Source organism: Carassius auratus, chromosome 21, assembly GCF_003368295.1.
Source record: "Carassius auratus strain Wakin chromosome 21, ASM336829v1, whole genome shotgun sequence".
Taxonomy (NCBI): Eukaryota; Metazoa; Chordata; class Actinopteri; order Cypriniformes; family Cyprinidae; genus Carassius; species Carassius auratus.
Window position 1 is genome coordinate 2,080,174 of NC_039263.1, and position 14,102 is coordinate 2,094,275.

General features: G+C 39.3%; 1 protein-coding gene across 1 annotated transcript; it reads left to right on the plus strand.

Annotated features, from left to right (window-relative positions):
- The first annotated feature begins 267 nt into the window (after positions 1–267).
- On the plus strand, positions 268–2,065 carry LOC113038199 (putative uncharacterized protein DDB_G0290521). The gene is made up of 2 exons (XM_026195458.1): positions 268–792; positions 1,777–2,065. The coding sequence occupies exons 1-2, from the start codon at positions 434–436 to the stop codon at positions 1,778–1,780; spliced, it is 363 nt and encodes a 120-aa protein (XP_026051243.1). The 5' UTR covers positions 268–433; the 3' UTR covers positions 1,781–2,065.
- The last annotated feature ends 12,037 nt before the right edge of the window (positions 2,066–14,102 follow it).

Genomic DNA, 14,102 nt, shown 5'->3' on the forward strand with positions numbered 1-14,102 from the left:
GCCCAACAACAAAACACCCGCAGACCGGCCCGAGCCCAACAACAAAACACCCGCAGACCGGCATGAGCCCAACAACAAAACACCCGCTGACCAGCCCGAGCCCAACAAAATACCCGCAGACCGGCCCGAGCCCAACAACAAAACACCCACAGACCGGCATGAGCCCAACAACAAAACACCCGCAGACCGGCCCGAGCCCAACAACAAAACACCCGCAGACCGGCATGAGCCCAACAACAAAACACCCGCAGACCGGCCCGAGCCCAACAACAAAACACCCGCAGACCGGGCCGAGCCCAACAACAAAACACTCGCAGACCGGGCCGAGCCCAACAACAAAACACCCGCAGACCGGCCCGAGCCCAACAACAAAACACCCGCAGACAGGCCCGAGCCCAACAAATCACCCGCTGACCAGCCCGAGCCCAACAAAATGCCCGCAAACCGGCCCGAGCCAAACAAAACACCCGCAGACCGGCCCGAGCCCAACAAAACGCCCTCAGACCGGCCTGAGCCCAACAAAACACCCGCAGACCGGCCCGAGCCCAACAAATCACCCGCAGACCGGCCCGAGCCCAACAACAAAACGGCCCGAGCCCAACAACAAAACACCCGCAGACCGGCCCGAGCCCAACAACAAAACACCCGCAGACCGGCCCGAGCCCAACAACAAAAAGCCCGCAGACCGGCCCGATCTACACCCAGAATGGAGATTCCCATTTCTTCTTCCATCTTGTCATCTTCGCTCTTATGGCGGCCATCGTGTACATCAACTGCCACAACAAGAGGAAGGTGAGCATCACAGTATTTTGATCTAATCACAGTTTCTTCAGATCACTGCCATAGCTCTGCGAGTTACCGTATCTTCCGGACTATAAGTCGCACTTTTTTTTCATAGTTTGGCTGGTCCTTTGACTTATAGATAGGTGCGACTTATTTATAAAAATAATTTGACATGAACCGAGAGAAATGAACCAAAAGAAATCATTACCGTCTACAGCCGTGAGAGGGCGCTCTATGCTGCTCAGTTCTCCTGTAGTCTACACTGAAAACATACAGCGCCCTCTCGCGGCTGGAGACGGTAATGTTTTCTCTTGGTTCTAAATAAATGCGACTTATAGTCCGAAAAATACGGTACATTTTTTCCATGTGAAGAAATGCCACGATTAACTGAAAAATTTTCAGCATGCACCAAACAAACTTATAATGCGAATCACTTGTCAATAAAAGAGAAGCTTTGCGATTTACTGTCAAAATACAGAACATTAAAAACGATGTAATGTATTTTTTTGAAAAGTGACATAAATATTAGTATTCTACAGTTTTAATGTGAAATAAAATCATTATAATTTTTCTTAAATACTTTCCAAAATACTTTTTTTATTTATTTGGCAGTTGTGTAATTCAAACTGCTGTATTTTTTCAGATTTCTTTGTTTTTATTTTGTGTTAATTCAACTGTTGTATTATTGCAACTGAAAATAGCCTTAGATACTGACATGCCAATAAAAATAAATAACTATTCACAATTATTCACATTATTACAATTTACGGCACAATGAATGTTTGGAAATGTAAACCGTAAACAATAACTGACTTGAACCCATGTTTAGCTGCTGGAAATACTGCTGTTCTCATCATTTTGGCCAGCGCTGTATGTTTATATAAGATCACACAGTATGTATAGTGAAGGAGATGAAGGGCAGATTAATGAGTGTTGTTTCTGACACAGGCAGACGTCTGCTGTGAATGATCTGTCCTCTTCTCTGTGTTTCAGCTGATGCAGTTGGCTCAGAGTCACCGCTGGTGGGACACTTTCTGCTCTCGAGGGGTGAAGTATCATCGGCTCGACCAGAACGTCAACGAGGCCATGCCCTCGCTCAAGATGACCGACAAAACCTGTTAGCCTGCACCAGAACGCCCTCGTCCTCAAAGCCTCTCCACTCGCACGTGTCAGTGATTATGAATAGATTCAATGAAACAGGACAAATTTAATCTTGACAAACTATGTATCATTATAAAGATCTAAGCCTCAAGCATCGACGACAGATCGCTGTTTTTCAATGGAAAGCTTATAAAGACTGTATTTGCTACATTTGTGTAAGCAGTTTACATAAAAAAAAAAAACAATGTAAACAAACGCTGTACATACCAGATCCGTCGTAATAACGAGTCATAAACACATCCACAGCTGTAAATCCCAGTTCAGTTAGGAAGGTGAGGGTCCACTGAACGACTTATAATGAAGCAATAACCTTGTAATATGGATCATAATTCCTTTGTTTACGTTTCATTTCTTCAGCGACAGAATTGTTTGCGTCCGTTATGGAATAACTCATGGTCGTAAACTGCGTCTTGGTAGTAAAACCACGGCATGGTTTTGCAGTTTACAGAGTCACAAACAGAACGAGGCGATACACTGAAAAAAAGAATGAATGAAAAATAGGCGGAAGATAGTTTATTTGAATTTGGCGCTTTCTCCTGGGAGCTGGTGACGCGCTCTGACGCACCTGTCAGCTGATGGAGGCGGAACTTACAGCGATCGTCTTTTTCCTTTCTTTCTTTTATTTTTCAAAAGTTTTTATATATGTGAGAGTGTGTTTTATGTTGAATGTGAATGTATCTGCATGATTACCATCTGTTTAATGCAAATGAGCCCAAATCAGCTCGCTATTACTGAATGATGACGGCTATCAAAGTGAACGCAACTAAATGAATAGAGTGAGTGGATTATTTACTTTGGCACATTTTTGTTATTACCATCTGTATAAGTGGCCATCAGCACTTATTTGCATCGTAATTCATTGTGAAATATGCATCACTAGCAATCTCAGGATGTTCTATATTTTCAAACATTTTATTTTTCTTATTCTTATTTTTCTTACTCAAATTATTCTTACTGTATTTTTCTAGTGCTCAAATAAATCATTTATATGATGTCTAAGTTTCTGTCTAGTGTTTTATAATTGAAAAAAAAAAACTATGCAGTGGTATGTTTACTGACTAAATAGTTTGTAGAAGCCTTCAATACTATTGGGAAATATATTTTCTTATATTTGGGGGGTGGGGATGTAGACATAGTCTCATAAAAATATTTGCAGGAGTCTCATTTTTTATTATATTTTATTCAGATTTGAAATAGAAACTCATGAGACATGTGGCTTTCAACCCATTACTTTTCTAGATTGCTCCAGGACTCATTTCATGTATTTTTATATCAAATAAAAAAATATTTAAGAGTGGTAAAAGAAATTCAAGGCAGTGTCTATAACTTTTAATATTTTTGAGCATTAGCAAATCTGGTTGATAAAAAGTGAAGCCCAAAGGGTCTTCTTTCTAAAGACACCACAATTATGTTTGTAACACACTGAAGTAGGAAACTATTACAATTATAAGTTTGGTAGAGCACTTTCATCAGTGAGTCCCATAATGGGGGGTCAGGTTAACAGGTTTTAAAGAAGTGCAAAGAGTTGATTACTTCACACTTTGTGTCTTATTTAATCAGGGGAAGAGGGATTGTGCTTTAGTAGTGTGTTTGCTGTGGCGCCTTTGTTCGTGTTATGACTTCAGTGAAGTTGTTTTATAGGAGATTTATGGGATATTAGTATACAACTGTTTTTATTCACTGTATTCACTGCAAGCATTGCTCCATCTCAACACGACTGTAGCAGCAGCAGACGGACGCGTCATATATCAGTGCATTTGTGTAAATCTGCTCCAGCTACAACACATTACAGCTTCTTCATCTCTGATTTCCATCAGAGCACATGGAGGTTGTGTGTGTGTGTGTGTGTGTGTGTGAAGACATATATTGATCAATCAATTCATATATTGATTTCCTCTTCAATCAGTAGAAATTATGTTCAACAATAAAGCAAAAGTGTCTCTTTTATTACAGGGGTGTGATTCTTCCAGAAAAACCCGGAAATCCGGCTTTTCCGACCTGAAAATGATGCTCTCGTAAATCATGCAAAAAAAAAAAAAGGTTTGGATGTGTTGGGTATTGTTAAACATAATGACCGATCACCTCTGTCAACGTTTTTTTGTGCCACTGATTCATGTCGTCGTGTCATTCCGCAAGTAGTCGAATCATTTGTCACGATTGAAGTTCAAAGTGTATGCGCACTGTTATGAATGTGCACGTGCCCAACCGTCTACTCACATGAACAGCTTCAGTTGACTGACGAGAAAACGGATGATTCAGCTAAGAAAATCCAATATATTGTCTTTCATTTTTTTCATGAAAAATCATTTCATTTTTATCAACGATTATGAAAATCCAATAATAAGGGCTTGGGCGTCGTGATGTCATTACTTGGCGTGGCCACCACGTTGACAGCCTCCTTTACTGCTACTCTGACTACTGCGCAGTGTTTAGACATACTCCCTCTCATCCGTGTGTCTTAATTTGATTAATTAAAAATCTATTTCAACCATGGTAAACCGTTGCTGTATTGTGGGGTGTAAATAGCGCAACATATAATCGTCATGGGGAAAATAAAATGAGAATGGATTAACTTTACACCGCTTTCCTGCTTGGAGGCGCGACGGAGACCATAACATCTGAAAATTCATTTAACGTTATATAGCTTAAGTCAACATTGAAAATAAGGGGCATTTCTTGGGTTACTCATTCAAAATACGGGACATTTCAACATTCATCTTTTTGTTGCTATCCCTCTCCTGACATAAAAAAATTCAAACTACAAAACTGCTGCATTAACTAACGTTAAGCGATTTGTGAATCTAGGTCTAACGTGACTTTAGTTACAGATTAGTGTGAAATCATGCTCTCACAACAACCACGCTATCTTAAAAAGCCCAACATCACGATAAGGTTGCTTTCAAGTAAGCAAAACGATGCTTTGTAAACAGCTGTTTCGCTGGAAGGGCAAGGAGTAGCGACAGGACAACAACACAGAGACTTGACAGGTCCGATTGAAGAGCCAATGGGTTATTTTACAGGAAAATACCCAACCATTTGTGAACTGTACATGAGACTTGTAGCGTCGGAACTATTCTGAAGTATAGGCGCTCACAAAACAAACAAGGTAGCCGAAGATATCTATTATGCAAAAGTACGGCAGCAAGTCTCCATCGGTACTCCACTATTTGTTGGGAATTTCATATGGATCCAAACCGTTAATAGTGCCGATTTTGTCCACATACCAGTCCCTGGCATCCATATTTAGCGTATCCCTATAAATCCCACAACCTTTCACGATTTTACCATCTTTTGTCTTTCTCCTAACTTTGCTTCTTCTCGTTCGACTTGATGTATGTTTACATTCGCGAGGCTGCCAGCAGGACCGCCACCTCCCAGAATGCAACGCGGCGCCCAAGCCCTATTGCGCCCCATTCCTCCCCCTTTTGCAGCGCTGCGCTTTCGTTCCTCCATAAAAGCCCAATTTCCCGTGAAAATCAGTATATCATGTAACGTGACATTTGCAAAATGGGACGTGCTTGAATTATCGAAGTATATTTATTCATGTTTTTAAAAGCATGGAAGAGAACTTGCACTGCTCCTCAGGAAGATATAAGCGCTCAGAGACAGAACAGAACACGGACATTTAAAATCATCTTTTAGCTCAAGGTGCGCGCCTAAACCGGCAAGTTCATGCAAAAATGTGTCAAAATGCTGTGCTTGGTGATTATTCTTGTATACATTCGTCGGTCCTGTAATAAATTAATGTAAAGAGTTGAGAATGAATATACACATGTAACAGTAATTTGGATCCGTGCGGCTCTTAAAGTGACAGCGGGCTATATTTTATTTTACATGTAATTATTAATTTCTGCAGTAGGGTGTACAACGCTACATCAACCTTTTCATATAAACTGCAATAAATACAAAACTTAAGCCAAACTTAAACTGAAATGAGACAGAGACATTAATAGTAAATCGTATAACGAATAAATGAAATAATCATACTGCTTGAGACAGTTCGTTCAATTTGTATCTTTTTATTCTTTTGTATTTGTTCCTTTGCTTTTTTATTACTGACAGTTTAATTATTTTCAATAATTTTGAGGACTTTTTGTTTGTTTGAAACTCTGCTGGTCTCTACAATGTAGATGCCATAGCAAGTCAAGTCAAGTCTGCTTAATTGTCAATTCTTCCACATGTACAGTACATACATACAGAAAATTGAAATTGTGTTACTCTCAGACCCCCGGTGGATACAGATAACACTAACAGTAGAACATTAAACACAGATAATAAAATATAAAGTACAACTATACAAATAGGTCATGTAAAAAGAAAGATAAGTAAAGCAGCACATGGTAGATTAAGTGCAAACCAGTAAAGTAGCCAGTGCAGATATAATGATTGTAGCAACCTTATTTACAGGAAATTCATATTTGATATGTATCTTCTAATATCTATCTTTAAATAAATCACTCATATAAAGTTTTGGTCATATGGCGCCCTCATGATCGTGTTAAATAATCGTAATTATAATATTGACCAAAATATTTGTGATTATGATTTTTGACATTATTGAGCAGACCCTACTTTGAACCGATTTACTTTAATGAAAAACTGATCTGGGTCAAGTTTCCTGATAACGATGTAACGATGCGCTTTTCCCCAAAAATTTACTAAATTTACTTAAGAGTCACTGCCAATTCGCAAAATTCATGCTGAAATATAACCTATGGAATCGTATTCTGAACGTTCAACCTAATAATCGTCATCTGTTGTGGATTAGCAATCATAGAAGTCTATAATAAAGCACATACCTACAGGCGGAGGCACTGACAAAATGGCTGAATAAAAACACAAGAAAAGATAACTTTTATTATGATATTGGATTTTGTTACGCTTTATTACACATGCATATCAACAGATGATTCCATATTCATGAAACAAAACCTCAGCTTTTTTGTTATAAATCACTGTTTAGCATTATTTTGGATGATTATTATTCATCTATGCTTGCATACATCAGAGCACGGTTTTAGGTGATAAAAGCATATATTCAGATTTGAAATGATCCAGGTGCTGGTCATATAATTAGAATATCATCAGAAAGTTGATTTATTTCACTAATTCCATTCAAAAAGTGAAACTTGTATATTATATTCATTCATTACACACAGACTGATATATTTCAACTAAGGAAAATCCCAAATTCAGTATCTCAGAAAATTTGAATATTGTGAAAAGGTTAAATATTGAAGACACCTGGTGTCACACTCTAATCAGCTAATTAACTCAAAACACCTGAAAGCCTTTAAATGGTCTCTCAGTCTAGTTCTGTAGGCTACACAATCATGGGGAAGACTGCTGACTTGACAGTTGTCCAAAAGACGACCACTGACACCTTGCACAAGGAGGGCAAGACACAAAAGGTCATTGCAAAAGAGGCTGGCTGTTCACAGAGCTCTGTGTCCAAGCACATTAATAGAGAGGCGAAGGGAAGGAAAAGATGTGGTAGGAAAAAAGTGTACAAGCAATAGGGATAACAGCACCCTGGAGAGGATTGTGAAACAAAACCCATTCAAAAAGTGGGGGATATTCACCCAGACGTATGCAAGACATGGGTTTCAGCTTTGCATTCCTTGTGTCAAGCCACTCTTGAACAACAGACAGCGTCAGAAGTGTCTCGCTTCTAAAAGGACTGGACTGCTGCTGAGTGGTCCAAAGTTATGATCTCTGATGAAAGTAAATAAGCATTTTGTTTGATATCAGGGTCCCAGAGTCTGGAGGAAGAGAGGAGAGGCACACAATCCACGTTGCTTGAGGTCCAGTGTAAAGTTTCCACAGTCAGTGATGGTTTGGGGTGCCATGTCATCTGCTGGTGTTGGTCCACTGTGTTTTCTGAGGTCAAAGGTCAACACAGCTGTATAACAGGAAGTTTTAGAGCACTTCATGCTTCCTGTTGCTGACCAACTTTATGGAGATGCAGATTTCATTTTCCAACAGGACTTGGCACCTGCACACAGTGCCAAAGCTTCCAGTACCTGGTTTAAGGATCATGGTAGCCCTGTTCTTATTTGGCCAGCAAACTCGCCTGACCTTAACCCATCTATAGAAAATCTATGGGGTATTGGGAAGAGGAAGATGCGATATGTCAGACCCAAGAATGCAGAAGAGCTGAAGACCACAATCAGAGCAACCTGGGCTCTCATAACACCTGAGCAGTGCCACAGACTGATCGACTCCATGCCACGCTGCATTGCTGCATTAATTCAGACAAAAGGAGCAACCACTAAGTATTGAGTGCTGTACATGCTCATACTTTTCATGTTCATACTTTTCAGTTAGCCAAGATTTCTAAAAATCCTTTCTTTGTATTGGTCTTAAGTAAAATTCTAATTTTCTGAGATACTGAATTTGAGATTTTCCTTAGTTGTCAGTTGTAATCATCAAAATTAAAAGACATTTGAAATTTTGAAATAAACATTTAAAATATATCAAATTATATATATATATATAGGTCCTTCTCAAAAAATTTGCATATTGTGATAAAAGTTCATTATTTTCCATAATGTAATGATAAAAATTTAACTTTCATATATTTTAGATTCATTGCACACCAACTGAAATATTTCAGGTCTTTTATTGTTTTAATACTGATGATTTTGGCATACAGCTCATGAAAACCCAAAATTCCTATCTCAAAAAATTAGCATATTTCATCCGACCAATAAAAGAAAAGTGTTTTTAATACAAAACAAGTCAACCTTCAAATAATTATGTTCAGTTATGCACTCAATACTTGGTCGGGAATCCTTTTGCAGAAATGACTGCTTCAATGCGGCGTGGCATGGAGGCAATCAGCCTGTGGCACTGCTGAGGTGTTATGGAGGCCCAGGATGCTTCTATAGCGGCCTTAAGCTCATCCACAGTGCTGGATTTTTTTCTGGTCTTGCGTCTCTCAACTTTCTCTTCACAATATCCCACAGATTCTCTATGGGGTTCAGGTCAGGAGAGTTGGCAGGCCAATTGAGCACAGTAATACCATGGTCAGTAAACCATTTACCAGTGGTTTTGGCACTGTGAGCAGGTGCCAGGTCGTGCTGAAAAACAAAATCTTCAACTCCATAAAGCTTTCAGCAGATTGAAGCATGAAGTGCTCCAAAATCTCCTGATAGCTAGCTGCATTGACCCTGCCCTTGATAAAACACAGTGGACCAACACCAGCAGCTGACATGTCACCCCAGACCATCACTGACTGTGGGTACTTGACACTGGACTTCAGGCATTTTGGCATTTCCTTCTCCCCAGTCTTCCTCCAGACTCTGGCACCTTGATTTCCGAATGACATGCAAAATTTGCTTCCATCCGAAAAAAGTACTTTGGACCACTGAGCAACAGTCCAGTGCTGCTTCTCTGTAGCCCATTTCCTGCACACGCCTGTGCACGGTGGCTCTGGATGTTTCTACTCCAGACTCAGTCCACTGCTTCCACAGGTTCCCCAAGATCTGGAATCGGTCCTTCTCCACAATCTTCCTCAGGGTCCGGTCACCTCTTCTCGTTGTGCAGCGTTTTTTGCCACACTTTTTCCTTCCCACAGACTTCCCACTGAAGTGCCTTGATACAGCACTCTGGGAACAGCCTATTCGTTCAGAAATTTCTTTCTGTGTCTTACCCTCTCGCTTGAGGGTGTCAATGATGGCCTTCTAGACAGCAATCAGGTCGGCAGTCTTACCCATGATTGCGGTTTTGAGTAATGAACCAGGCTGGGAGTTTTTAAAAGCCTCAGGAATCTTTTGCAGGTGTTTAGAGTTAATTAGTTGATTCAGATGATTAGGTTAATAGCTCGTTTAGAGAACCTTTTCATGATATACTAATTTTTTGAGATAGGAATTTTGGGTTTTCATGAGCTGTATGCCAAAATCATCAGTATTAAAACAATAAAAGACCTGCGAAGATGCGCAGTGGCTCGGCTAAGACTTTGTTTGAAACTATTTTAGCTGACGAAATAGAGGCAATAGAGTTGTAGTCAGACAATATGAGTCACGTAATATTAAATTCTTTAATGAACTGTTGTATTAAATCAATATCACATTTACAAACTCCCTTAATAATCACTAAATAATTTCTTCTTTGGGAACCGACTGTTGTACTCTATGCAGCTATGGCGTTATTTTTTAGTCAAAAGTTATGAGCGTGTAAGACATGCTCACGAGCACATTATGTTATTTCACACGTGCAAAAATGAACCTTCAGCTGGCATGATAAAAGTACCTGCGCACAAATTCAACAACCGAGAGGTGTACATGTAGCTGCGAGCGAGCACCTGGCATACTCTCATAGGTTTACTCTGCTTGTACGGTGGAATCCTGCTCGCGGAGTGCTGTTTTGCTCGGGCAGTGGATTTCTGCTCACTCAGCTGGTTTCTGCTCCCCTCGAGTCTACATGACTTTTGACAATTTGGGGGCGGAAACCAAGGAGGGCACTGACCCTCTTATGATTGGTCACTTTCACACAGGGTCATCCTTGTACCTTGATTGACAGCTCTCATTACAGGAAGCACGGAGTTGGGTTAAGTTACCACCGAAAAAGAGTGGGAATGAATTAGAATGAGTTTTCTAATATACATAAAATGTCTCTGCACGTATAAAATGCTGCGCAGATCATAGTCAAATCAATTCCCATCAATGAATATATTAGCGTACGATGAAGCCCACGTTTTAAGTTAGTTAACATTAACGTTATATATTTTCTAACTGAATCATAACATAATTGTTTTCACATGTACTTTTACATGTGAAAACAATTATGTTATGATTCAGTTAGCCTAACGTTAGTTGTCTAAGATGCAGTTTTTAAACATTAAAAGTTTTAAAATGAGTGTCGGGCGATCAGCATCACAAGTGTTGGCTAAGGTGTTAGCTACAGAACGAATAGGCTAGCTAGTTATGTTACTTGTTGCTCAAAATTATGTAATGTTAATGTTAAGCTGACCCTCTCTTCTCTTCTGGATGGGAGGAACATTAACACAGGTGGCCACAAACTGGGGTTGGGTCTGGAGTTCGAGGCATAGGAAGCTGAGGATTGCAATAATCCTAACTTAATTTTTTTTTCACACACCTTGTTTCTCTTAGATGCACTGACCAAGGAAGAGCACTATTGTATACTCGGGTCAAATAATGCATTAGTGATGCTCACTACTTCAGAGATCATGCCAGAATATTTAATTTTTGGGAAGGCGTTGGGCTAGAAACGGAGACCTTTACATCAGACAACACTTATATTAGGCCACAACATTCCTGATCTGTGGTTTTCACCCCACCAAAGCTTGAAGCAAAGGACCCGTATGTATAAAATAACACTTGCAGCCCACCACGTCTTTAGTTGTAGACCCCAGACTTTTGGGTGCATTTCATATTTTTTGTCTTGTCTGTGTGAGTGAAACCACACGTGTATCTTGTCTGTCATTGTTTTCTTTAATGGCAAAACTTTTTCAGCTTTCCCTGAACTAAAGGAGATTGGAAACAAGCTTCTGACAAATTGGGGAGAGCAGAAAAGATCACCACTGGTGGATGTAGTCTTCCGTTTTTAAGTGTAGGATTAGAATACTGTATATTTAGCAGTATGGGTACTTTCAGTTGAATAAAACATTTCAACCTGGACCACATTACTCGACTGTCCAGTTTGGTTTCTTTCTCACTTTTTAAAAGGTTGAAGTGCATACACAAAGACTTTTGCATTGTGCCATTGTCTATTTATTTATTTTTTGTCAATTGCAAGATGCATATTGTCACATGTATACATTCTACAGCATCTCATACTTCAGTTTCATCCATTGCACCAAAAAAAATAACAGCAGTGCTTTACAACTATAGGAAAGGAAGAGCTAAATAAACTTATCTCTGAATCTAAACCAACAACTTGTTTATAAGATCCTTTACACACTAAATTACTGAAAGCGTTGTTACCTGTAGAACCGCTTCTCAATATTATCTCATCGTTATCTTTAGGTCACATCCCAAAACCATTCAGGCTGACGGATATTAAGCCTATTATTAAGAAACCACAACTAGATCCTAGTGAACTGGAAAATTATAGGCCCATTTCAAATCTTCTATTTATGTCTGAAATTTTAGAAAAAGTTGTGTCTGCTCAATTGAGCTCCTTCCTGCAAAAATGATCTGTATGAAGAATTTCAGGTTTCAGGTTTCAGACCCAACCATAGCACAGAAACTGCACTTGTTAAAATTACAAATGACCTGCTTCTTGCGTCAGATCAAGGCTGCATCTCATTGCTAGTTTTACTTGATCTTAGTGCTGCGTTCGACACCATAGATCATGACATACTCATTGATTGATTACAAAACTATACAGGTATTCAAGGGCAGTCTCTAAGATGGTTGGCAGTCTCTAAGACCTTTCCGGTTATCACTTTATTTGAACAGGGAGTCATTTTAAATATCACCAGTAAAATATGGAGTGCCACAAGGATCTGTGCTAGGTCCTCTGCTATTTTCAATATACATGTTGTCCATTGGTAATATTAAAAAATACAGGATTAGTTTCCACTGTTATGCTGATGATACTCAGCTATATAGCTCAATGAGACCAGATGAAACTTCTAAATTATCTAAGCTAACAGAGTGTGTTAAAAATGTAAACGATTGGATGACCAATAATTTTTAAAAGACAGAGATATTACTTATTGGACCAAAAAACTGTACACAGAATCTAGTTGCAAACTGTAATCTATTAGACGGATGTACTGTTACTTCATCCACGGTCAAAAATCTGGGTGTTATATTATATTGTCCAACTTGTTTTGAAAACCATATTTCCCATGTTAGAAAAAAAAGCATTCTTCCATCTTAGAAACATTGCCAAGCTACAAACGTTACCTGTTTCTGATGCAGAAAAGCTAGTTCATGCATTCATGACCTCTAGAATGGACTATTGTAATGCACTTCTTGGTGGTTGTCCTGCATCTTCAATTAACAAGCTACAGGTGGTCCAAACTGCAGCAGCTAGAGTCCTTACCAGGTCAAGAAAATATGATCTTATTACCCCAATTTAATGGCTACCTATTAAGTTCCACATCAGTTACAAATTATTATTACTTACCTATAAGGCCCTAAATGTTTTAGGGCCTTATAACATCACCATACCGCTACAATCCATCACGCTATCTAAGGTCACAAAACTTTTGGTAGTTCCTAGGATAGCAAAATCCTCTAAAGGAGGTGGAGATTTTTCACATGTGGCACCCAAACGCTGGAATAACCTTCCTGATGATGTTGGGGGTTCAGAGACTTGTTTAAATCTAGATTAAATCATCTATAAAATCTTTAGCCAAGCATTCCACATTTTAAGAGACGGGTGGCAACCCTGTCCAAACCCAGGACTTTTATAGTGTAGTAGAAATCATTAGAAAAAAACTGACAAATACATTTTAAAACACAGTTAAATTTGTTGCTAGAGTTGGTCACACTGGCGGAGCATGTGCGCCGATGACGTCAGCGCGGAAGATGGCGGCGGCAAGGAAGACGGGATCTATGAACTCCGCGAAGCGAATAATGGCAGTTTTACTGTCACTGCAGATCCTTTCTATGAATTGTACACCTGTAAAGAGAGGTTAGTGGATGATTTTCCTATAAACAATAATAGCTTGTTCCCCGCGGCTAGTGGTGTAATTTAATCTTGCAAAAAAGAGTTCGTGCTCCGTTGAAACTTCGTCTGTCAGTTAACAACGTTAAATGAATCCCAAGTAACGTTAACGTTACTCTTCAAACGTCTCTCTCATCGAATGTGTGGGTCTAGGTCACGATAAATGGCACGTTTACATAAAATTACATAAATACTCCACAGAAAACAAATACTTCTGTTGATTCTGAGACCGGAAGTCTCGTGTCGATGTGACGTCGTCGGTTTCTCAACACGAGTTGTTTACATCCCACATTTCTGTTTATATCTTTAAATTCTGACTTTTTTTCTCAGAATTGTGAGATATAAATTCAGAACTATGAGGAAACGTTTAAATCACCTTTTATTTTTTATACTGTGAGGGGAAAACAGGCTTGCATACATTTCAGCTTTTATTTTATTACGTTTTATATTAGTCCATGATGAACCATAACAGCGTTATTTATTATAGCACTGGAAATAGAAGTGTAACACGAGAT

Bases quoted from the DNA above. Each gene is read 5' to 3' on its own strand.
- LOC113038199 (XM_026195458.1), top strand. From the start codon at position 434: ATGCCCGCAAACCGGCCCGAGCCAAACAAAACACCCGCAGACCGGCCC.